Genomic DNA, 27,097 nt, shown 5'->3' with positions numbered 1-27,097 from the left:
TCAGGCTGATACTGATCTTCGGCCTGACATGGCTGCTTGTCCTGTTCCAGAGGTTGCCCCTCAGTCTGCAAGATCCGGGCGGTCGCAGAGGGTGGATTTACTGGTAGTTGGGAGCTCCAACGTCAGGCGCGTAATGGGGCCCCTTAGGGATATGGCAGCAAGAGAGGGGAAGTAAACCAATGTGCACTCCGTGTGCATACCGGGGGGAGTCATTCCAGATGTGGAAAGGGTCCTTCCGGATGCCATGAAGGGTACAGGGTGCACCCATCTGCAGGTGGTCGCTCATGTCGACACCAATGATGTGTGTCGCTATGGATCCGAGGAAATCCTCTCTGGCTTCCGGCGGCTATCTGATTTGGTGAAGACTGCCAGTCTCGCTAGCGGGATGAAAGCAGAGCTCACCATCTGCAGCATCGTCGACAGGACTGACTGCGGACCTTTGGTACAGCGCCGAGTGGAGGGTCTGAATCAGAGGCTGAGACGGTTCTGCGACCGTGTGGGCTGCAGATTCCTCGACTTGCGCCATAGGGTGGTGGGGTTTCGGGTTCCGCTGGATAGGTCAGGAGTCCACTACACGCAACCAGCGGCTACACGGGTAGCAGGGGTTGTGTGGCGTGGGCTGGGCGGTTTTTTAGGTTAGATGGCCTTGGGCAAGTACAGAAAGGCAACAGTCTCAACGGGTGCAGGGCAAAGTCAGGACATGCGGGGACCAAGCAGCGATCGGTATTGTAATTGTAAACTGTTGAAGCTGCGTTGGTAAAGTACCGGAACTTCAAGCGCTGATAGAAAGCACCGAAGCCGAAATCGTTATAGGTACAGAAATCTGGTTGAAGCCAGAGATAAATTCTGCCGAAATTTTTACAAAGGTACAGACGGTGTTTAGAAAGGATAGATTGCATGCAACCGGTGGTGGAGTGTTCGTCGCTATTAGTAGTAGTTTATCCTGTAGTGAAATAGAAGTGGATAGTTCCTGTGGATTATTATGGGTGGAGGTTACACTCAACAACCGAGCTAGGTTAATAATTGGCTCCTTTTACCGACCTCCCGACTCAGCAGCATTAGTGGCAGAACAACTGAGAGAAAATTTGGAATACATTTCACATAAATTTTCTCAGCATGTTATAGTCTTAGGTGGAGATTTCAGTTTACCAGATATAGACTGGGACACTCAGATGTTTAGGACGGGTGGTAGGGACAGAGCATCGAGTGACATTACACTGAGTGCACTATCCGAAAATTACCTCGAGCAATTAAACAGAGAACCGACTCGTGGAGATAACATCTTGGACCTACTGATAACAAACAGACCCGATCTTTCCGACTCTGTATGTACAGAACAGGGAATCAGTGATCATAAGGCCGTTGCAGCATCCCTGAATATGGAAGTTAGTAGAAATATAAAAAAAGGGAGGAAGGTTTATCGCCGGCCGAAGTGGCCGTGCGGTTAAAGGCGCTGCAGTCTTGAACCCCAAGACCGCTACGGTCGCAGGTTCGAATCCTGCCTCGGGCATGGATGTTTGTGATGTCCTTAGGTTAGTTAGGTTTAACTAGTTCTAAGTTCTAGGGGACTAATGACCTCAGCAGTTGAGTCCCATAGTGCTCAGAGCCATTTGAACCATTTTGAAGGTTTATCTGTTTAGCAAGAGTAATAGAAGGCAGATTTCAGACTACCTAACAGATCAAAACGAAAATTTCTGTTCCGACACTGACAATGTTGAGTGTTTATGGAAAAAGTTCAAGGCAATCGTAAAATGCATTTCAGACAGGTACGTGCCGAGTAAAACTGTGAGGGACGGGAAAAACCCACCGTGGTACAGCAACAAAGTTAGGAAACTACTGCGAAAGCAAAGAGAGCTTCACTCTAAGTTTAAACGCAGCCAAAACCTCTCAGACAAACAGAAGCTAAACGATGTCAAAGTTAGCGTAAGGAGGGCTATGCGTGAAGCGTTCAGTGAATTCGAAAGTAAAATTCTATGTACCGACTTGACAGAAAATCCTAGGAAGTTCTGGTCTTACGTTAAATCAGTAAGTGGCTCGAAACAGCATATCCAGACACTCCGGGATGATGATGGCATTGAAACAGAGGATGACACACGTAAAGCTGAAATACTAAACACCTTTTTCCAAAGCTGTTTCCCAGAGGAAGACCGCACTGCAGTTCCTTCTCTAAATCCTCGCACAAACGAAACAATGGCTGACATCGAAATAAGTTTCCAAGGAATAGAAAAGCAACTGGAATCACTCAATAGAGGAAAGTCCACTGGACCTGACGGGATACCAATTCGATTCTACACAGAGTACGCGAAAGAACTTGCCCCCCTTCTAACAGCCTTGTACCGCAAGTCTCTAGAGGGTTCCAACTGATTGGAAAAGACCACAGATAGTCCCAGTCTTCAAGAAGGGTCGTCGAGCAGATGCGCAAAACTATAGACCTATATCTCTGACGTCGATCTGTTGTAGAATTTTAGAACATGTTTTTTGCTCGAGTATCATGTCGTTTTTGGAAACCCAGAATCTACTATGTAGGAATCAACATGGATTCCGGAAACAGCGATCGTGTGAGACCCAACTCGCTTTATTTGTTCATGAGACCCAGAAAATATTAGATACAGGCCCCCAGGTAGATGCTATTTTTCTTGACTTCCGGAAGGCGTTCGATACAGTTCCACACTGTCGCCTGATAAACAAAGTAAGAGCCTACGGAATATCAGACCAGCTGTGTGGCTGGATTGAAGAGTTTTTAGCAAACAGAACACAGCATGTTGTTATCAATGGAGAGACGTCTACAGACGTTAAAGTAACTTCTGGCGTGCCACAGGGAAGTGTTATGGGACCATTGCTTTTCACAATATATATAAATGATCTAGTAGATAGTGTCGGAAGTTCCATGCGGCTTTTCGCGGATGATGCTGTAGTATACAGAGAAGTTGCAGCATTAGAAAATTGTAGCGAAATGCAGGAAGATCTGCAGCGGATAGGCACTTGGTGCAGGGAGTGGCAACTGACCCTTAACATAGACAAATGTAATGTATTGCGAATACATAAAGAAGGATCCTTTATTGTATGATTATATGATAGCGGAACAAACACTGATAGCAGTTACTTCTGTAAAATATCTGGGAGTATGCGTGCGGAACGATTTGAAGTGGAACGATCATATAAAATTGATTGTTGGTAAGACTGGTACCAGGTTGAGATTCATTGGGAGAGTCCTTAGAAAATGTAGTCCATCAACAAAGGAGGTTGCTTACAAAACACTCGTTCGACCTATACTTGAGTATTGCTCATCAGTGTGGGATCCGTACCAGATCGGGTTGACGGAGGAGATAGAGAAGATCCAAAGAAGAGCGGCGCGTTTCGTCACAGGGTTATTTGGTAACCGTGATAGCGTTACGGAGATGTTTAACAAACTCAAATGGCAGACTCTGCAAGAGAGGCGCTCTGCATCGCGGTGTAGCTTGCTCGCCAGGTTTCGAGAGGGTGCGTTTCTGGATGAGGTATCGAATATATTGCTTCCCCCTACTTATACCTCCTGAGGAGATCACGAATGTAAAATTAGAGAGATTAGAGCGCGCACGGAGGCTTTCAGACAGTCGTCCTTCCCGCGAACCATACGCGACTGGAACAGGAAAGGGAGGTAATGACAGTGGCACGTAAAGTGCCCTCCGCCACACACCGTTGGGTGGCTTGCGGAGTATAAATGTAGATGTAGATGTCACGACCAGAAACTATCATTATGTTAAAACAGATAAATAAAGCTGAATAAAATTCTCTCGGTAGTCAAAGCAGCATTTTTGTCACTAACTGCATAGAAAAGACCATGGATGCAATGGCCAAGTGGCGACTAGAGTGAGTTCACCGATTCTGCGGAGAACCTCTTCATTTCGATACTTACCTGTCTGCAAAATTTTCAAGAATCTTTCTTTAGCAACACTTCCCGAACGCTTCAGATCTCTTCATATTCGGCTTTCCCACAGTCTATGATTCAGTTACGTACAGTGCCGTGCTTCTAAGGTCCATTCTCAAAAATTTCTTCCTTACATTGTGGCACAGGATTTGTGTGTAGTGGAGTTTATCTGGGGATTATGCAAGATAGATCTCGTAATTAATATTTCCTTTACTAAACAATATTTTAGAACACCAGAGCGCATATGAACATTAAACTTTTCCTCTCATTTCTATTTCAAGAACAATAATTTCACGAATCTAATGATACAGTACATCAAAACAATGCGCCAACCCGACGGAAATATAATAATATTACCGCACAATGAACAACAGTAATATACAATAGAACGTATACAAAATTACATCCATGCGCTATTAGAATATAATAATCTTACTTCGACCTAGAATGACTACAACAGAGAGCTCCAAAATAAAATGACATGTTGTTTCTGACGGTGACAAACTTTTCAAAAAGAAAAGGAAAGCAAACTAGCTTCTGTCCATTAGTAACTTTACAGGGGGGAACTAAAATAAATCAGAACTAGCAATAGTCACCCTACAAATATCTACAATCTACTTATATCATTGCGCAAAGACCTGGGAAACGGAATTACTAGGGAATGAAAAGACACGCTAGAAGTTCTCTATGGTAATAGCTATTGCGATAAGGAATATCTCAGTAGGCAGTTCAGTTGAAGAGGAATGGATATCTCTTAAAGAGAAAGTACAGAAGTTGGAAAGAAAAACATAGGTACGAAGAAAGTGACTGCGAAGAAACCATCGGTAACAGAAGATACTTCAGTTGATCGATGAATGAAGGGAGTACAAAAATGTTCCGGAATATTCAGGAATATAGAAATACGAGTCGCTTAGGAAGTGCAGAGAAGCTAAGGTGAAATGGTTGCACGAGGAATGTGAAGAAATCAAAAAGGAAATGATTGTTGGGATGACTGACTCAGCATGCAGTAAAGTCGAAATAATCTCCGGTGAAATTACAAACGAGGGTAGTAACATTAAGTGTGCAATGGAAGTTCCAATGTTAAATGCAGAGAAGAGAGCGGATAGGTGGGAAGAGTACACTGAAGGCCTCTATGAGGGGGAAGACTCGCCTGATATGATAGAAGAAGAAACAGGAGTCGATGTAGGAGAGAGATCCAGTATTATTATCAAAATTTAAAAGAGCCTGCCGGCCTGTGTGGCCAAGTGGTTTTAGGCGCTACAGTCTGGAACCGCGCGACCGCTGCGGTCGCAGGTTCGAATCCTGCCTCGGGCATGGATGTGTGTGATGTCCTTAGGTTAGTTATGTTTAAGTAGTTCTAAGTTCTAGGGGACTGATGACCTCAGAAGTTAAGTCCCATAGTGCTCAGAGCCATTTTTGTAAAAGAGCCTTGGAAGAGTTAATATCAAATAAAGCAGAAGGGATAGATAACATTCCATCGGAATTTCTAAAATCATTGGGGGGAAGTAGCAACAAAAAGACTGTTCACATTGATGTGTAGAATGTATGAGTCTGGCGACATACCAACTGACTTTCGGAAAAATGCCATCCACACAGTTCCGAAAACTGCAAGAGCTGACAAGAGCGAGAGTTATTGTACAGTCAGCTTAACAGCTCATGCATCCAAGTTGCTGACAGGAATAATATGCAAAAGAATGGAAAAGAAAATTGATGATGTGGTAGATGACGATCAGTTCGGCTTCAGAAAAGGTAACGGCACGAGAGAGGCAATTCTGACGTTGCGGTTGATAATGGAAGCAAGACTAAAGAAAAATCAAGACACGTTCATAGGATCTGTCGACCTGGAGAAATTGCTGGATACAGTCAAATGGAGCAAGATGTTCGAAGTTCTGGGGAAAATGGGTGTAAGCCATATGGAAAGACGTGAAATATATAACATGTACTAGAGCCAAGAAGTAATAACAAGGGTGGAAGACCAAGAACGAAGTGTTCGTATTAAAAAGGATGTAAGACAGGGATGTAGTCTTTCGCTCCTGCTGTTCAATCTATATATTGAAGAAGCAATGATGGAAATAAAAGAAAGCTTCAAAAGCGGAACTAAAATTCTAAGGTTATGATATCGACGATAAGGCAGCAAAATAACCAATGACGGACGGAGCAAGGAGGACATCAAAAGCAGACTAGCACAGTCAAAAAGGACGTTTCTGGCCAAGAGAAGTCCACTAGTACTAAACATAGGCCTTAATTTAAGAAAGAATCTTTTACAGACAGTTGTCGATCGAAATATTTTTATGCTGTTTGCAACTTCATTACAGAGACGTGCAAGCTCTTCCTGATGAAAACAACGTAGAATCCTGAATCCTGGACAGTTTTAACACGAAAGAAATTGCCTTTCACATGGGAACTACATCACAGATCTATCTTTTCCATTTGCACATACATAGGGGCACGTTCAACTGAAATGGCAAATGGTCTCGAAAACAGTTCGAAACAAACGTAAGATTGGCAGTGACCTGAGAAGGTTTAGAAAACTTTCCTTATAATTCTTTCAATATCGCAATAAATTATTCAGAACTCACGTTTTCTTTCACGTCAGTGAGCTTAGGAAAAAAAAGTGTTTTTTATCAGAATTGGTCCCTTAGGTAATGTGATTTTCTTTTTTATTGCATCCTCTTCAAATCTGAAATAAGTTGTTTCGCACCTTGCGCTGTGGGCAGTATGCACTCCACTTCCCCAGTCCACTTAAAATACACAGTGTGCAATCCATTCTGAGTTTTCTAATTTTCGGTCCTGCTTTCCTTTTCCTTCATAACTTCAACAATAGCGCCCGCCCATTTAGCTGCCTTCTCAGCGCATCAGACTTCCATGCAGCTGGCCTAAGTTCGATTTCCAGGTGGGTCGGTGTTTTCCTCCTCTTGGGGACAGCGGGTTGTTCTCGTCATCTTACAAGTAACCCATTGTGGCGTTAACTGCAAAGATTTCCAACTCAGCGGCCGAATTTCACCAGGTGGGGATACCCGGCCACTGCCATCACGTTTAACAGAAATTTTATTTAAAAACGAGGCTCTAGTAGCTCTTTAAATGCGTTCAGCATGGCGAAGAAAGGGTAGCATGTACTCTGTACTGTGCCGAAGCTGTCCCATGACCTCACTGAGACCCGGCACCGTAGTTCATCTTGTTTGGTCAGAGTGTCAGCTGCCCTCCGTAATAAAAAAAACTGAGGGAATAGATCAACGATGAAATTGAACGAGTGTCATGGGACGTCCGTCCCAAATAAATGCAACGAACAAAATGAGACTTTAAAAAAATTGTGAGACGTGGTAAACCCATGGTAAACGATTATACAGACTCGCCGATGTTCTAGACGCATTCGCGACGAACTTTTTTTTTCTATTAAAGCATCAAATTGTTTCCAGTTTACACCTCCATAATGCGGTATCTTGTGCATTCTTTCTGTTACTGTTACCTTTTTTTAAACATTAAGATATAAAACGAACTTCTTGCAGCCATAAACGACCACTTTGTATCATCCATGACACAAATAAAGCCAACAGTGGTTACAGTAACATCGTCTGCATCCAGGAGATACAAAAAGCACGATAGGGAGGCTATAGTATATTGCGCATTATACTACGCACAGTAATTCTGTTCTGTACATTTGACGTCCAGGCTTATCTTCACACGGCCTGTAGATACACATACGAGCAATGTTCACTTCAGGGAAGATGTTCCAAGCGATCACCCTGCATTTTTAGACACTACGTCTCCTTCTGGATCATGCTTTGTTGGACCCTATGCAGCACACCTGCATCTATCATTGCCGAAGCGGCACGAGAGCAAGCTACTGTATTATGTCGTGTACATCCATGGGTGGAGTACTATAAATTTACTCCTTTAAGTACCTCCACAAATAAAAATCTAGTGGATTAAAGTCCAGGGAACGTGGAGGCCAGGCCATTGAATCTCCACGACCAATCCATTTCCCTGTAAGTGCTTCATATAAGCAATTACGCACATTCATTCCAAAGAGTGACGATGCATCATCACGCTGAAACCATAGCTGTCACCGAATATCAAGTGGAACGTTTTCTTATGAGTCAGACGAAATATTGCAAAGAAACGTATGGTACAGGGGTGCATTCAGCTTGCCCAGCAGTAGGTAAGGACCCAAAAGCACTCTTCTTCTAGGCTCTCAGTCCGGAACCGCGCGACTGCTACGGTCGCAGGTTCGAATCCTGCCTCGGGCATGGATGTGTGTGATGTCCTTAGGTTAGTTAGGTTTAAGTAGTTCTAAGTTCTAGGGGACTGACGACCACAGATGTTTAGTCCCAAAGTGCTCAGAGCCATTTTTGAGCACTCTTCTTACGATTCCAGTCCATAAGTTTATGGCAAAGCGTGCCGGAAGGCCATCTTAATGCGTGACACATGAGTTGTGTTCCGACCAGTAGTGGCTGTTATGGATGTTTAAAATACCTTCGCGAGTGAATCTAGATCGTCAGTCCATATCAAATTATTTATAAAATGTTCGATGTCTTCCATTTGGTGCAAAAACGCTTCACAAAACTTCGAATGCAGTCTTCTGGACGCTGGTGTTAACGTTTAATTACATCTCAACAACCAGTCTTTGCGGTATCCGGAACTCCCTACCAATATCACGTGTACTTCGCCGATGTGATTGGTGAACGGTTTCAAGAATCGCGTCCTCTGTTTGTGGAGTACGTCTAGTCCTAGGGTGACCTGTACCCATTACTTGAGGACGAAGGTTACCCGATTCCCGAAGGCGTTGCTCCAAGTGACGAAAATCATTCTTATCGGGATGGCGTCTCTGAGGGCATCGTGCAGCATACACACAAGTAGCAGCAGCAACTTTGTTCTCAGATGCACCCAGCACCGAAAGCATATCGACGTATTCATCATTTTTGAACTCTATGGGGAAGCCGCCCTGCGCTTAATATACAGATGCATGCAGTTTCACGGATCCCACTGTCATGTGATAGGCTATTGTCATATGACGAAATGATGTCCTATTTATAAACAGAGAGAACTAGGAATGTCCACAAAATAAAAAGTATCCTGGCGATAATTCGAATCATAGTCCCATGGCGGATGTGGGGTTGCAGTCTACTCTGTGAGCTACGATTGCTGGTACGGTAGTGTGGGGTGATACACGTTCCTCTCTAGATTTCGATGCGCTGCACTATGTGACAGTATTGCCAGCTCCTCTTTTTTACACATGTTTTAAAAGTGTGAATATGAAACGTCCCCTTTGAACAATAATACACGACTGTCCTTTACCTGACACACAATATTTTTTTAGCGCAACGCAATCTGACTTTCAAAAAAATCCCTACGAAAGAATGGCCCTGACTAACATTAACCTATACGTTTCACAAATCACTTACCTCACAAAAATCTTCGCTGCTCAAGCTACTGCAATACAGCGAGCGCCACTACTGCCAGCTAAATAAAAGATTCAAACTACTGAAGGCACTAACTACTGATAGGGATAGTTAGCAAATGAAAGATATTAATAGAGAACAAACAATGTATTTACCTTGATATCATCATATATAAATATAGCAGTTCATGACAAATTTCAAAACTCCGCCTTCTCTCTCCCCACATCCACCACTGCTGGCGGCTCACCTCCAACTGCGCAACGCTACGCGCTGTTCACAGCCAGCTGCCTAACACTACAATGGCGAGTATTACAACAATGCAAAGCAGCCACAGACTGCACACAGCACAGCCAGTGATTTTCATATTGAGTGCTACGTAACGTTGCCAATAAGAAAACATAAACAGCCTACTTACATAGAGAAAACATAAACAGCCTACTTACATAGAGAAAACATAAACAGCCTACTTACATAGAGAAAACATAAACAGCCTACTTACAAGTGCACCCAATCTGATTTTGCTAGAGAAACTTTTGTCGTGAATCTGGATGAGGAGTCGCATGCCGACCTCCAAGTAAGGCATTTTTTCTTTGTTTTGTATAGTCTCTATACTCCCTATTCAGCTCCATCGAAAAATGTTGCAACTTACTATGTAGTAACGCGTGCGCAATCAGAAAAATTACTATTCGCACCACAAATTACAACACGTGCTCCACGCCTGCAAATTTAGCGCAAAGTACTTCTTGATGTACTGCTCTTTCATCGCCAATTAAATACTCAGATTCCTTCCTCACGGTGTTGTAGTGTCGTTTCACAGCAAATTTGCGGTACCCGTCGATCGTGCGACTGCATAAAAAGTATTGAGAATTCAAATCCTTCTCTTCTGTCATTCCCATTTAGTTTTGAAGGCTTCTTGTCCAAACAGCCACTGGACATTTGAACTTCCTTTACACCACGAACAAATAGCGATTGGTACACAGCTCTGACCCCACGATTCTTTCGAACTGAAGAATCTCGTGCTGACCGAAACATGCCACACCGTAATACTAAATGAAATATCGTACTCTACTGCCTACTTTGGACAAGTAAACCTACCCTAGGGATGCACTTCGATTTTGTTTGGCTTTGAATGTGTTGTAGCAAAGAGCAAAATAAGAGACACGTACAGGTCCACTTGAAAAAAAAAATTCAGTTTAATATTACTGAATGAATACCCTCGAAACGGTTAACAGAAATAAAAAAAACTTGAAGTAGAAGTTTTGTGGTTTCTCATATACGCTACAACAGTGCACCCAGATTTCTCGAAAAACTCATTTTCTTCCAGATCCTCTCACCACACTATTTTATTTTCCATTTCGACATTTGACTAACAGCAAAACGTTAACACCACTTTTAATCGTAAAATGATGAATTGGTATTCCAAAGCCGCATTTGTCATAAATAAGGAAGAAACACTCTATGTCGCTGTACGTGTGCCCAATATGTGTCCGCTGCAGAGCCTACTGTCATATTTGGTTTTTTAATAATAATTACATTCTAAGTTGTACGCTGCATATATTGGTCTTTATTTATACATTCTTATAATTTTATGGAATATAAAATATCTTGTGTTGTATTTGTGTGCATCTTTTTACATTTGGTGTACTATTTTATTATTTTTATTATTTTCAACTTGCAACCTTTTCAGACTTAATTATGTTATACTTGAAAATGTTTATATATTATTGTCGTAACATTATTGTAAACCTGTAAATAATGAGAAAGGCGCAGAATTGTTCTGGTCAGAACAATACCGAATGTACACTATCCAGAGAGTTACTGCCTTATTTCTGACAAATGCGTGTACGCTGCACGATGCCCTCAGAGACGCCATCCCGATAAGAAGTCACTTGGAGCAACGCCTTCGGGAATCAGGTAACCTTCGTCCTCAAGTAATGGGTACAGGTCATCCTAGCACTATATATGATTTAATTTGGTATAAGTGATGCTATACGTTTTACTATTAGTCAAAAGTCGAAATGAAAAATGAAACAATGGGGGAGAGGGTATTTCGAAAAAAATTACTTTTTCTGCAAATCTGGCTGCACCATTGTAGGGTACATTAAAAACCATAGTTTTTATTTGTTTTTTTTTTTTCATGTGTATCATCGTTACAGCGCAATTCATTCAGAAATATTTAACTGAAATTCTTTTAACGGGTGTTTCACCCCCTTAAAGGCCGTATGGGCAAGTGTAAAAAAATTGGGTTTCTTATTTCGCTCTACACTAAAACGTACTCAAAGACGATCAAAATCGAAGTGTATCCCTTGTGAGAAGGCTCGAGCAAACCCGAGACAGGCCGTGCCTCGGCCTGCACGTGGCGCACATACCCGGCTCACGTGTGGTTTGGCCCTGATATGACCTATCCGCGATGTCACACCTGGTACATGGCAAAGTGTTAAAAAATGCCCTGAAACTGTTTAGAGACTATTTTCACTTAATTGATATGTTAATGTACAGCGTCGTTTGAAGGACGTAGATGTACATGTATAATGCAATTTTGCGCCATATCTCCCTTCTGTGTCTAAAACACGTTTCCCGTTGACTACCCACCGATGTCGAGCATCGGTTAACACTCAACTCGCGTTGTGTTTACATCGGGACACCAGCTTTAGTTTTTGATGGTTTCCTTATAACGATTAATGCAAAGACCAGGATGGATCCACTAAAAAGGATACAACCAATGACTTTTACCATTTTTCCTTCAGTCTGAGCTTGTATTCCGTCCTTTCTTCTTGCTACAAATTATGAACTTTTTGTACAATATATTCCCTGTTTTTATTTATGGGTCATAACTATGGTATCACTATCTGTATTAATAAATATCCTGTGCGCTGCGGAAGTTTAACTATTGTAGGTATTTATTATTTTCCTTTTTTTCAGATCCATCACCTGATTGGATTGTTGGTATAGCTGGATTGGAGCTCTGCAGAAACTGTAGCTGGGTAGAGAACTTGGAGTTAAATTTGTATCCGTGGGACATAGGAACAGATAGTGGAGTCACATATACAGTGAGTAAATTTCTGTTTTCAGAGCTTTATGCTTTTGTTTTTTTTTTTTAGATTTTTTTCGCAATGTCTCCTCATTATTTCCTGCAGTCGCCCAACATGCCAACCGTTCCGCAAGACGTGATCCGACGCATCACGTCCAGCTTCCCTAACGACGAGGAGGCACCGTTTTATGACGAATCTGGAACTCCGATGAAGCCTCTGGCCCGTCTTTACCTCACAAGGCAGCGATTATACAGGAGACATTGTTCACCTCAAGAATCAAGAAGTATGGAGGGATATCAAATTGATGGCAAGCAATTCATTACTTTTATACTATCTTCTCGAATCACACACAGTTGGCATTTCTCATGCGTTGTGGTTAGCACAGTCTGTTACGGTTTTTGTCTGCATGCAGTTTGATTTGTTCTGTTCATACGCAAACTAGAATAACATTGTAATAAATACGTACAATTTTTTATCTGTTCCAAACTAGAAACTGTTCGAAAACTAAGTTTGGCTCGAAAGACTCGTTTCCGAAATTGTATCTAAAGTGGGAATCCAACATGAATTTCTATGATTTCTTAGCAGGACTCTATTAATTGAACTTTCAAGTACTTCTGTATCTAAGGATGTAGAGAAACTCGAAAGCTTGGTTGATACAACCCTGAAAACTTGGTGGTGATTGATGGAACCGATCTAGAATCTGCCTATCACAAATACAACCAATGTTTCCTGATGGTCGTATCCTGATTAGATACATATCGTTCGTCTCTCATGAGGATTGCTATTACCAGAAGCTTCACCACAGAGTCACGTAAGGCTTTTCCAATGCTCACACTACAAAGAATATAGAGAAAGTACATACAGAAACAAGGTAACCAGCAGATGCAGTATTCAGAAATTAGTCGATAACAACATTATACTGACGAAGATATAGAAAATATATTACGCCCCAAACTCTTCTTGGCCTAAATGAAGCTGCACAAAAAGCTACTACTTTCTGTGTTCTTCAGCCAATCCAGTCAATGGACGAAATCCTGTTTTACTGCCAGAAATACGCCTCTACACAATCGATAGCTGGCGCTGTAAGCATCTTAACGTAAATAGGTTCGGCTGCAAATCACAGGTGAATTGCAATATGACGGCTATAGTTTGAATTCCACCTTACACCATCCGTACTGTTCAATGTGCATGGCTGCACATATTCGGCAGTCAACATTTGTGGCACTGTTAGTCAGGTAATCCCATCTACCATGGCAAAATCGTATTAAATCGGATGGGAAACATTGGTTTTTAAGTGTCCCGAGACCAAAAACCGCATAAAAAGCAAAAAATGACTTCAGTGTCTAATTGTCGTGAGACTGGCGCAAGACATATTCAATTTGCTCTCCACCGTTTTCTACAAGTTGAAATCGAGAAACAGGCAATGTTCATCCTTCATTAGGCCATACAGATAGAAGTCCGAAAGCTGTCCTGGCTGTAGGGTGCATGAGGAACAATCCAGTTAAGTTTTGAGAGCTCCTCTCAGGGGCATAGACTTGTTGAGCCCTTGCCTTGTCACGGAGGAGAAGTTTGTCTACATTTTCCTCATGATGAAATTGCTGAAGTCATTTCTTCGGTTTCATGAGGGTAGCACAATACACTTCCGAATCGATCGTTGCACCATGAGGGAGGGCATCGAACAGAATAACTCCTTCAAAGCCCCACGAGACTGTCACCACGACTTCACTGGCTGAGGGTGCGGCTTTGAACAGTATCTTCAGAGGAGAGGTGGTGCGGCGCAATTCCATGGATTGCCGTTTTGTTTCCGGTTCAGAGCGAAGAAACCATTTCATAGCCTGTGACGATGTTCGAGTAAAACATTGTCAGAATCAGCCTCATAGCGCGCAAAAAATTCCCTACAGATGGTCATTCATTGCATTTTATGGCTTTCTTTAGGCAGTTAGGAACCGAATGGGCACACAACTTTGAGTGCCTCAATTGGTGGTGCAGTGTGTCAGTGCTACCAACAGAGATGTCTAGTTGTGCAGCGCAGTATTTCATTGTGATCCATAGATCACTTTGGATGAGGTGTTAACATGTTCAGCACTGCAAGAGTCCCAGCTGTTGCTGCACGGATTGTAGACATGTATGGAAGTGAAATATGGACGATAAATAGTTTAGACAAGAAGAGAATAGAATCTTTCGAAATGTGGTGCTACAGAAGAATTCTGAAGATTAGATGGGTATATCACGTAGCTAATGAGGAGGCACTGAATAGGTTTGGGGAGTAGAGGAATTTGACCAGAAGAAGGGACCGGTTGGTAGGACACATTCTGAGGCATCGGTTGGCACGCGGGAAATAGGACAGGTTTATGCGACCTTGTTGCGATGACGAGAAACGCCTCGCCCAACGGCTAACCGTGTTTCTGTACATTGCCTATGAATATTTGCGATGCTCTGGTTTTCCGCAAAAAGAAACTCAATGGCAGCTCTCTGCTTGGAACGCACCTCCGTTACAGCCGACATTTTGAAAGCTTTTTACAGCGCTGGCACCTACTGGAACTTCACAAAACTATTGGGGCTGAGCCGGGAATATTCCATGGGTCACTTAACCAACAATCCAATTTTTCAAGCGAAACTGACCAAGAAAAAATGTGTTGCAATACTTTTTTAACGTCCCTCGTGTGAAAAAAACTAAATTCGATAACTTTCACTATTTATAATGCACTGTCACCACATATTTTTGTGCGTTGTATTCTCAGCTGTGAAGGGTAGAGGAGACTGTTATAGATCCAATCGAGTGTAGATTCTAATTCTTATGAACCAAATACTACGATAATCAATGCCACAATAGGCAGTTCAGCTGAACAACAAGGCAGAAAGGGCAATCGCAAATGGGAAAGAAGGGAAATTACAGATAAACGTGAGTACAAGTAAGGTAATTACAAAGAAACTGTGGAGAACTATTTCAATTATCGACAAAAAAGAGAACGTACAAAAATTTTCAGGAAAAGACAAGAACTAGCCAGGAACTACACATGGTTCGATTTCAACATTAAACCATAGGTCCCTATCAACGGTTGAATTACTGGAGTAGGTTAGAGATATACCATGTATCGAAGTGGTATCCAAATGAAAGACATGAACCAGGCCGCTGAACCACACGAAATTGTTACTATTATAGATACATAAGACACTAGTTGTTGTTGTGGTCTTTGTTGTGTCTAGACAAGACAGCCTAGACACAGTGAGAGGAAGCCGACAGGCACGCGCTAAGCCAAAGAGGGTGCGTGAGGTCTGAAACAGGATACGTAATGATTGCTATAAAGAAAAGTACGTAGCTTCTGTAAGTACTTAACTTTAATCCATCCTTGTGGTACATCTGGAGATTGTGGCGATACATGTGAGACTCTTTAGATACATGCAATGTTACTAATGGCGCCTTCATAGGTCGTAGCCATTGACTTAGCTGAAGGCTATTCTAACTATATGCTCGGCAAAGGAGCGAGGCTTCGTCAGTGTAGTCGCTAGCAAAGTCGTCCGTACAACCGGGGCGAGTGCTAGTCCGTACCTCGAGACCTGCCTTCTGGTGGCGCTCGGTCTGCGATCACACAGTGGCGACACGCGGGTCCGACATGTACTAATGGACCGCGGCCGATTTAAAGCTACCACCTAGCAAGTGTGGTGTCTGGCGGTGACACCACAGTCTTCAGTCTAGAGACTGGTTTGATGCAGCTCTCCATGCTACTCTATCCTGTGCAAGCCTCTTCACCTCTGAGTAACTTCTGCAACCTACGTCCTTCTGAATCTGTTTAGTGTATTCATATCTTGGTCTCCCTCTACGATTTTTACCCTCCACGCTTCCCTCCAATACTAAATTGATGATCTCTTGATGCCTCAGAATGTGTCCTACCAACTAGTCCCTTTTTGTAGTCAAGTTGTGCGACAAATTCCTCTTCTCCCCAAACCTATTCAGTGCCGCCTCCTTAGTTACACGATCTACCCATATAATCTTCAGCATTCTTCTATAGCACCACATTTCGAAAGCTTCTATTCTCTTCTTGTCTAAACTATTTCTCGTCCATGTTTCACTTCAAAAATGGTTCAAATGGCTCTGAGCACTATGGGACTTAACAGCTGTGGTCAGCAGTCCCCTAGAAATTAGAACTACTTAAACCTAACTAACCTAAGGACATCACACACATCCATGCCCGAGGCAGGATTCGAACCTGCGACCGTAGCAGTCGCACAGTTCCGGACTGCGCGCCTAGAACCGCGAGACCACCGCGGCCGGCGTGTTTCACTTCCATACGTGCTTACAATACATACAGAAAAGACTTCTTGACACTTAAATCTAGTACTCGATTTTAACCAATTTCTCGTCTTCAGAAATACTGCCCCTGTCATTCCAATTCTGCAGTTTATATCCTCTCTACTACGACCATCATCAGTTATTTTGCAATAGCAAAACTCATCTACTACTTTAAGTGTCTCATTTCCTAATCTAATTCCCTCAGCAATACCTGATTTAATTAGACTACAGACTGGGTGTTGTGTGCTGTCCTTAGGTTAGTTAGGTTTAAGTAGTTCTAAGTTCTAGGGGACTGATGACCATAGATGTTAAGTCCCATAGTGCTCAGAGCCATCAGAGCCAGCTAATTAGACTACATTCCATTATCTTCGTTTTGTTTTTGTTGGTGTTCATCTTATATCCTCCTTTGAAGACACAATCCAATCCGTTCAAATGCTCTTCCAGGTTCTTTGCTGTCTCTGACAGAATTACAATGTCGTCGTCAAACCTCAAAGTTTTTATTTCTTCTCCCTGGACTTGAATTCCTGCTTCAAATTTTTCTTTTGTTTCCTTTACTGCTTGCTCGATATACAGGCTGAATAACATCGAAGATAGGCTACAACTTTGTCTAACTCCCTTCTCAACCACTGCTTCCCTTTCATGCCCCTCGACTCTTATAACTGCCATGTGGTTTCTGTACAAATTGTAAAGAGCGTTTCGCTCCCTGTATTTGGCCCCTGCCACCTTCAGAATTTGAAAGAGAGCATTACAGTCAACATTGTCAGAAGCTTACTGTAAGTCTACAAATGCTAGAAACGTAGGTTTGCCTTTCCTTAATATATCTTCTAAGATAAGTCATAGGGTCAGTATTGCCTCGCGTGTTCCCCTACGGAATCCAAACTAATATTCCCCGAGGTCGGCTTCTACCAGTTTTTCCATTCGTCTGTAAAGAATTCGTGTTATCCTTTTGTAGCCGTGACTTATTCAACTGATAGTTCGGTAATTCTCACACCTGTCAACAATTGATTTCTTTGAGATTGGATTTAGTATACTCTTCTTGAAGTGTGAGGGTATTTCACCTGTCTCATACATCTCGCTCACCAGACGGTAGAATTTTGTCAGGTCTGGCTCTCCCAAGGTTATCAGTAAATCTAATTGCATGTTGTCTGCTGCCAGGGCCTTGTTTCCACTCAAGTCTTTCAGTGCTCTATCAAATTCTTCACGCAGTATCGTATCTCCCATCTCATATTCATCTACGTCCTCTTCCATTTCAAAAACATTGCCCTCAAGCACATCGCCCATGTATGGACCCTCTATGTGTTCCTTCCGCCTCTCTGCCTTCCCTTCGTTTCTTAGAATTGGTTTTTCAACTGAGCTCTGGATATTCATAGAAGTGGTTCTCTTTTCTCCAACTGTGTTTTTAATTTTCCCCTAGGCAGTATCTATCTTACCCCTAGTGATACATGCCTCTACATCCTTACATTTGTCCTCTAGCCGTCCCTCCTTATCCATTTTGCACTTCCTGTCGACCTCGTTTTTGAAACGTTTGTGTTCCTTTCTGCCTGCTTCATTTACTGCATTTTTATATTTTCTCCTTCCATCAATTAAATTCAGTTTCTCTTTTGTTACCCAAGGACTTTTACTAGTCCTCGTCTTTTTAGCTACTTGATCCTCTGCTGCCATCACTATTTCATCTCTCGAAGCTACCCGTTCTTCTTCTATTGTATTTCTTTCACCCGTTTTTGTCAATCGTTCCCTGATGCTCTCTCTGATACTCTCTACAACTTCTGGTTCTTTCAGTTTGTTCAGGTCCCTTCTCCTTAAATTTCCATCTTTTTGCACTTTCGTCCGTTTTAATCTACACTTCATAACGAACAGATTGCTGTCCACATCTTCTCCTGGAAATGTCTTACAATTTAAAACCCGCTTTCTGGGCCTCTGTCTTACCATTATGTAATCTATCTGAAACCTTTCAGTGTCTCCAGGCCTCTTCCACGTATACAACCTTCTTTCATGATTCTTAAAGCAAGTGTTAGCTATGATTAAATTCTGTTCTGTGCGAAATTGTACCAGGCGGCTTCCTCTTTCATTCCTTACCCCCATTCCATATTCACTTACTACTTTTTTTTCTCTTCTTTTTCCTACTATCGAATTCCAATCCCCCATCACTATTAAATTTTCATCACCTTTCACTATCTGTATAATTTATTTTATCTCATCATACATATTTCAACCTCTTCGTCATCTGCGAAGGTAGTTGTCATATAAACTTGTACTACTGTGGAAGGCGTGGATTTCGTGCCTATCTTGCCTACAATGATGTGATCGCTATGCTGTTCGTAGTAGCTTAGCCGCGCTCCTATTTCTTATTCATTATTAAAGCTATTCCTGCTTTATCCCGATTTGACTTTGTATTTATAATCCTTTATTCACCTCACCAGAAGTCTTTTTCTTCTGCCACCGAACTTCACTAATTCCAATTATATCCAGCTTTAAGCTATCCATTTCCCTTTTTAAATTTTCTAACCTACCTGCCCGATTAAGGGATCTGACATTCCACACTCCGATTTGTAGAATGCCAGTTTTCTTTCTCCAGATATTGACATCCTCATGAGTAATCTCCGCCCGGAGATCCGAATGGGGTACTATTCTACCTCCGGAATATTTTGCCCAAGAGGACGCAATCATCATTTAACCATACAGTAAAGCTGCATGTCCTCGGAAAAAATTACAGCTTTAGTTTCCCCTTGCTTACAGCCGTTCACAGTACCAGCACAGTAAGGCCGTTTTCGTTGATGTTACAAGGCCAAATCAGTCACTCATCCAGACTGTTGCCCCTGCAACTACTGAAAAGGTCGCTGACTCCTCTTCCGGAACCACACGTTTGTCTGGCCTCTCAACAGATTCCCCTCCGTTGTGGTTGCACCTAAGCTACGGCTATGTCTATCGCTGAGGCACGCGAGCCTCCCCACCAACGGCAAGGTCAATGTTCACTTAGGAATTAAACAAGTAAGAAGTGCGTGGAAGCCAAGGGGAAATGGCTGCAGGAAGAAAGTATTGATCGTTGGAAAGACTGGTGCAGCTTTCATAAAAGTCGAAACAAACTTCGGTGAAGTTAAAAGCAAAGGCGTCAACACTAGGAATGTACGAGGAATTCCACACGGGGATTTCAGAAAACGGGGTGGAAAGGGTACACTAAAGGCTCTGTGAGGGGGAGGAACTGTCTGATGGATTGGCAGAAGAAGAAATGAGAGTCGTGATGGAAGACTCAGAGGTTCCAGTATGTGAGTCAGCGTGTAACAGATTTATGGAAGACTTGGGATCAAATAAGGTGGAACGCATACATAACAGTCCTTCGGAATTCCCACATCATTTCATCTCATCTACACCGACGCGCAAATCGCCGAAGTGATGTCAGAAACCAGACGAGGATCTCCCAGCCTGTAATACCTTCCAATCATAATATTTTTCTAAAATAATTTTGGGAAATAGCAGACAAACGACTATAGTAGTTGGTGTGTAGAATCTACAAATCTGGAGACATACCATAGACGTTCGGAAAAATGTGATCCACACAATTCCGAAGACAGACTTGCATCCAATTTGCTGATCAGAATAATATTAGAAGGATGAAAAAGAAAATTGAGGTTCTGCTGTATGATGCTCAGTTTCGATTTAGCACAGGAAAAGACACCAGAGAGGTAGTTCTGTCGATGCACTCGATAACGGAAGAAAGATTTATGGAAAATCAAAACTCTGTCAGCCGGTTTATCGACTTAGAGAACGCGTCTGTCAATGTAAAATGGATCAAGATGCACTAACTTCTCAACTAAATAGGTAATAACTTTTGGGGGTAGGCGAATAACATACAGCATGTACAAGGAAGAAGAGGAAAAATTAAGAATCCGAGGCCGACAGTGAAGTACTCTACTTGGAAAGAATATAAGAAAGGGATTTAGTGTTTCGCCCTTACAGTTCAGTTGTATCACGACTTACTATAAAGAGATCAGAGGTGACTGGTTTTGGTCGTGCGCGTCATTTAGTTCTAGCACAGAGGCTCGCCGGTGGGACACTGGGAGCTCGCAGGAGACGTGGTGGCACAAGCGGGGCTTTGAGAACACGATACCAGATTTGACATCATGTCCGCCCTAGGAACACACACAAAGGACTGTATAGTGTTTATCGGCATTTGCGCATGTTCAACACAAACCATAGTACTTCCAGTGGTGCACGACGCATCATCTTCAAGAGGAGAGAGAGATAATTCAGATAGTCCAAGAGCCTAAAAGGTCTCTGTAATGCATTTTGAGTATACGTCTTTAATAACAGTTGTGAGTATGTATCGAGAAAAGAGATCGACCCTTCAGGTTAAAGCCCTCATCTATATATATCGCTTGAGTTGCTTACATGTTAGCCCGCCCGGTTACCCGTGCGGTCTAACACATTGCTTTCCAGGCGGGCAGGCGTACCGGTCCCCGGCACGAATCTGCCCGGTGGATTAGTGTCGAGGTCCGGTTTGTCGGCCAGTCTGTGGACGGTTTTTAGTGAGGTTTTCCATCTGCCTCGGCAAATGCGGCTGGTTCCCCTTATTCCGCCTCAGTTGCACTATGTCGACGATTGTTACGCAAACACTGTTTCCACGTATGCGTACACCATAATTACTCTACCTAGCAAACATTTGGGGTTACACTCGTTTGGTGTGAGACGTTGTCGGGGGTGGGGGGGGGGGGGGGTCCACTGGGCCCGAACCACACAATAATCCCATCGTTTCTAGGTCCCAAGTTGAATACAATACTTGCATATTTGATTACTTATTTAATTAACGAGTGAAAGGCAATTTAATCAAACGCTTACATCAGTTTAATTTATGAACAAAAAATGGTACACGACAGCATTGGAGTAATTGGAGTATATGTCGGAAATCCTATGCACGCTTCACCTACAACATGTAGAGCATTTGTTTTATATGTTTAATTGACAAATTTAATTGATTATATTGCGTAGCCTGACCTGTAATTAAATTGCCATTAAAGATGCGTCAGTTTTGATTGCAACAGTGAAAAGAGCAGGTTCCTAGATCTGCATGCAATACTTGTGTGGACTATAACACAATTTGAGACACCGTGAGAAAACACTGAAAATCGATCACTGCAATTGAAATGTGTCATCATTTGACTAATATTTGTGGGCGAACTATTTAACGTATTATTAAGTGCAATATTAATTTTAAACATATTGTTAGCGTACTTCTAACGGTGCATCTGTTTTCAAGATTGGATTTTTTAAAATATGTACGACCGGCGTTCAGTACGTAAAGCAACAATTTTTTCTCTGAAAGAGGGTTGGTTTTATGCACCATATTATTTCCCCTCTCTTTTCATTAGAAAACTCTATTTTTCGACACAGTCTCCGTTCAGCGTGACGGCCTTACGCCACCTTACTGGGCGGGCCTGGTATGCCCACGGCTACTGATCGACGTCGGAGTCAACGCCTTTCTGCACCAGTAACCTCCCCATCACCAACGTACAGCTCCCCGCGGGAAGCAGCCTTCTTTGGGCCAAACAGACGAAAGTCGGAAGTTGTGATGCCCAGGCGATGGGGTGGATGAGGAATAACAGTCCAATGAAGCTCCTCTAGGGTGTGCAGACTTGCGTGAGTCCTTGCGTTGTCATGGAGGAGAAGTTCAGTTGTATTTTTGTGTGCAACGAACACACTGAGGACGTTCTTCATATCCTTCAGAGTTGATCGTTGCACCATTAGTAGGGACATCAATCAGAATAAGCCCTTCAGAGTGCCAGAAGACCGTCGTCGTCACTTTATCAGCTGAGGGTGTGGCTCTGAACTTTATTTTTGGAGGGTAGGTGGTGTGACGCCACTGCAAGGATTGCTGTTTTGTTTCCGGTTGTTTCATTGCCTGTGACGACGTTCGACTAAAAATTGTCACGATCAGCCTCGTAATGCGCAAGCAGTTTCACGCCGATGGTCCTTCGCTGCTCTTTACGGTCTTCCGTTAGAGGCAAGAAACCGAGAGGGTAGACACCTTTGAGTACTGGTGGATACGATGTCAGCACTACCAACAGAGGGTCCAGTTAGCAGCGAGTTGTTTGATTGTGATCCGTCGATCACCTCGAGTGAGAGGAGTGTTCACACATTTCAACACTGCAGGAGTCACAGCTGTGTGTGGCCGGCCTGAACGCGGGAGATCGGATAGGTTTGTGCGACCTTATTGCGATGGTGACAGCCACTCACCATGCTTTTGTTAAGTGCGTGGTCTCCGTAGAATCTGCTTGGAACGCATCTCCATTACAGATGCCATTTTGAATGCTACATATAACGATGCCACCTATCGAAACTTTATGAAACTGTAGAGGCTGGACCGGGAATATTCCACAATGTCCCACAACGAGTTCCGCATTTCTTTCGAGTAAAACTGGCCGAGAAAAGAGAATGACGCATTACTTATTGAACGCCCCTCGTAAATAGGAAAGGCTGTTTCTCTGACACATTAATGTGGGTTCTTGGAACTTTCTAAAGTACAGGCACCTAATACATAAAATGCGGCGATAATCTTGGCACTTTCCTTGGTTGGATGCAGCTGAACATACAGAGTCTATGCTACTAGGGACAGTGATCTAGCAGTATGTTTTGAAACTTTGAAATTTTCTGAGGTGACGGGTCGCAACAGCAGTATTTCATGCTGTTGCTCAGAGGGGGCTATTATTACCTTAGCAGCCGTCAACAGAATTATTTTGCCTGGGCTTCAGTGGAGCATGTAATTCACGTGTGTTGAACTGATTACTGCTTAGACCAAGCTCGTACTAAGTTGGACGTTATTCATACTGTGTAGAAAGGACTCTTAATTATTTCAGCAATGGTCGACACTTACACTCATCTTACCGAGTGTCTGACGGACTTACATTTATCGTGTTAGTGTTGATATGAACATAGAAAACATCGGGCTGTGAACAGGTGCAGTGTTAGCAGGTATTTTAAATATATACTGAGTTTGCAAAACAATATATTGGGGACTCGAAATATTTTATATTCATTTATCACTAGCGTAGAGATTAATCGTCATTTTACTATTCAAGCTGCGAAAATGTTAAATAAGCCGTTGACCTTAAACTTTAATAAATATTGTAGTTGGGTAACGGTCATTAATTTTTATTTGTACATCAGGGACGTTTAATTATTGTTATTTAAGAAAGCATCTGCTATATGTACAGCACTCTCTATGACGACACTTACAGAGGGAATTTGTTGATAAAACTGTAGTGTGGCGTAACCAGTACGCTTGCAGAATGTCTGCGGAGACCAGCCAGTGGACAAAAGCACGGTGAGTCGTTGGGCAAAGCGTTTGTCATCATCGCAACAAGGTCGCACAAACCTGTTCTTCCTTATCCACCCTACAGCCCGTTTTTCGCGCTTTCCGACTTCCATCTGTTTGGCCCAATGAAGGATGCAGTCCGCGGGAAGCGGTACGTGGATACTGGGGAGGTTACTGATGCAGCCAGACGCTGGCTCCGACGTCGACCAGTAGACCAATGGTATCATGCGGGCATACAGGCCCCTCCAGTAAGATGGCGTAAGGCTCCCGTATTCAACGGAGATCATGTCGCAAAACAGTATTTTGTACCCAGAAGAGCGGGGACTAATGTAGATAATGTAGTGTATTAGAATCCTGAATACAACCTACCTGCTTTCAGAAAAAAAAGTGTTGCCTCACTTAGTGAATGCCCCTCGTAGGTTCGTCTGTTTATAATGCGGTTCGCGTAAACTGTGCCGTTACCTTTAAATCGTAAACCATGTTGGAATAGTTCTGCAATAAAGAGGGATGCTATCTTCTGCAAAATAGGAGCAAATTAGCGTCCCTAAATTGAGGTCCACGCATCATTGTACATGTCCTTACGAGGCATCACAATCCAGACGGAGAAGAGTCAAACACACCGGCGATCAGCCCTGAACGTTTCTCTTCTCCCTCACCAGTACAACACAAACGTGGCTGTGGTATTCTTGGCTGATGTCCTGCATGCATAGTAAAATGCCTCCTTTCCGTTTACCGCCTAGAATCTGCGGCGACGCGCTGAGACTGCAGAGACTCTTACGTGGCTCAGTTGTGGTAGAAGCTGAAAGACACGGCCACTTCTTCAATAGGTACTTATCTTGATGGTTCAGTTATGGACCATAGCGCGGTCATCGCAAATAGAACGTGTCACTTTCTGCGCTAGAAGTGAGGAAAAAAAAAGATCGCAAAGGCATGACATGTAGAAGTTGCCGCCATTCCGCACTCGAAATGATGGACCACTGAACATACAAAGATAGAATTACAAATTTCTCCAAACTCTGGCGAGGCTTTTCAATGATGTTTTAAATTGGGGACGCAAGGATTCGTAGTGGTTCTGTCCTAGGCCGTTAAGACTTGTTTCTAATGACGAACTTTGTGGTTTCGACGAGGAGAGTCAATACTTTCTATTTCGTTTTCTGTTTGTTCCTTTTTTCCTGAACTGTATTAATTTTGTATCACATCAGATGCTATCAATTGTCAAACAACGAGGCACTATCTACAAGCACAGGGATGCACCAACCGCTGTATACCTACAACTTACATCAAGTGATACAGAGCATCAGAAAACTATTTCTACAAGTACGAATACAGATCAACTGACAGACCTAATAAAAAGTTTATCTTCCACTACTCTCTAAATGATGGTTAATTAGTACACTGTTGAATGAGACGTCTCTAAAATCTATGTAATCATCGTTAAAAGCCTTTGCCCTACATGCTTGTCACACCTTTGTACACTTCTGACATATTTCCTCCTTCTGTACAACAATTATTAAAAGAACACGTTTTACAGGATGTGCGACGACGGAATGGTCAGAGTGGAGTCCCTGTTCAGTAACCTGTGGCGAGGGAGTCACACAACGTTGCAGAAAATACGTCGACCCACAGACGGCAAAAGAGAATGGGTGCAGGCGGAAATTAACTGCAAAGAGAGCCTGCACTGCCACTATTCCAAGCTGCAGGTAATAGACTAACCCTGTAATAGCATAGCTCACCATAATAAGTATAGTAATAACATTAAGAACCAAGCTATTAACCAGAACAATTCTCTTATTACAAACTTAAAGGACAGTGCCATTTCTTCTGTAACTGCATTCATTACAGTTTAAGAAATGTTTGATTCACGGCAACATTAGCATATCCTCCGAAATACGTTGCATGACAATAAAAGTGAACTACCCAGAAGGGGAGTGGGAAACGAAACGAAACTTGATGGTTGAGAGTATATTTGGTGTTATTTCAGCGAATACAACATCGAGTCAAATTTACAGAGAATTTGGCCGTATGAAACGACTTATCGGTATGCTGTTGTCCCCTCTTTGGCGTGGATACATGCACTGATTCGGTCCGCACGGGCATCGTAAAACCGTTGTATTATTTCCTGAAGCAAGCTACCCAAATGTGCTGTAACTGATCCTTGATTTCCTGGATACTGACACGGGAACATAGCTGTTGCTAGTCTCCAACCAATGGTGCCGGATGATAAAGAATGTTGCAGGGACTCCATTACTTGTTCCCGGATGGCAGACCTGTTCGTGAAGCGACTACGATGTGCCTGATGTACAACGCGGAGATCCTCCCATGTGATGGTGGACTTGGTCGACCGCAATCTTGGCGACGAGTATGCCTGCCATAACATACCCACTCAGTCCAACAATAGGCTGCTGTCATATTCGAATGTTCTACATATCTGGATATTGCACTATTCGCCCAGCCAGCTAAATGAACGCCCGCAATGAGGCCCCTTTCATACACTATCAGTTGCTGATAACGCTGTCTCACACGAGTATGGCCATCTCTCAGTGAGTGTAACATCTGTCGCTGTCCACGTCCCTTATACAGGCTGCGCAGAAACAGTCTGAAAAGTTTGTTAAGTTGTGGCAGGTTAGTTGCGCTGAGAAATAATTTTTCAAAAATAAATTCGATGTCAAAGAGTTAATTACCATTGAAGTTATCCAATCAGGACGTAGATCGCGCAAATTCGAGCCTAACACCAGATACAATTAGTGCCAGTTCTGATAGAGTAGATGATAGCGCACGAGACTACTCAGCCTCTGGCTCTGGTTCGATTCTTTCTACCATCCCACGTCCAATTTTCATATCGCTCTCTTGTTCGATTTTAGAAAACCAAACAAAATACACGTTTGGTGACACAGTCTCTGACGGGCCGCTTGAATTTGTACGCGCAACGGCCTGACTCAATGCTAATTAACTCGGAAACGGCGCAACTTATTCAATTTCTTTTTCTTAATGATTATTTCTCGGCTCATCCTACTCTGCAAAGCAAATATCCTGACTCGTTCACTGCCTCATCATAGCCCACCCAAAACGCTAAGGATAGAAATTTGAATTTGGAGAGGGTGTTGATCTCATAATTTAGGCATCGTTTAAGGAGGGACTTCGCCAAATTCCACCCTTAAAGGG

The 27,097-nt window shown here is 42.8% G+C and overlaps 1 protein-coding gene across 1 annotated transcript in view; it reads left to right on the top strand.

The window, feature by feature from the left end:
- The window catches only part of LOC124605359 (spondin-1-like), a 182,373-nt gene that overhangs the window by 98,511 nt on the left and 56,765 nt on the right, over nt 1-27,097 (top strand). The window contains exons 7-9 of the mRNA XM_047136985.1: nt 12,229-12,356; nt 12,444-12,645; nt 25,467-25,635. Of these exons, the coding sequence (XP_046992941.1) occupies nt 12,229-12,356; nt 12,444-12,645; nt 25,467-25,635 (499 nt within the window). The remainder of the gene's footprint in view (nt 1-12,228; nt 12,357-12,443; nt 12,646-25,466; nt 25,636-27,097) is intronic.

Source organism: Schistocerca americana, chromosome 3, assembly GCF_021461395.2.
Source record: "Schistocerca americana isolate TAMUIC-IGC-003095 chromosome 3, iqSchAmer2.1, whole genome shotgun sequence".
Classification (NCBI taxonomy): domain Eukaryota; kingdom Metazoa; phylum Arthropoda; class Insecta; order Orthoptera; family Acrididae; genus Schistocerca; species Schistocerca americana.
The sequence above is the reverse complement of the archived record's forward strand: the minus strand, read 5'-3'. Positions and strand labels throughout refer to the sequence as shown.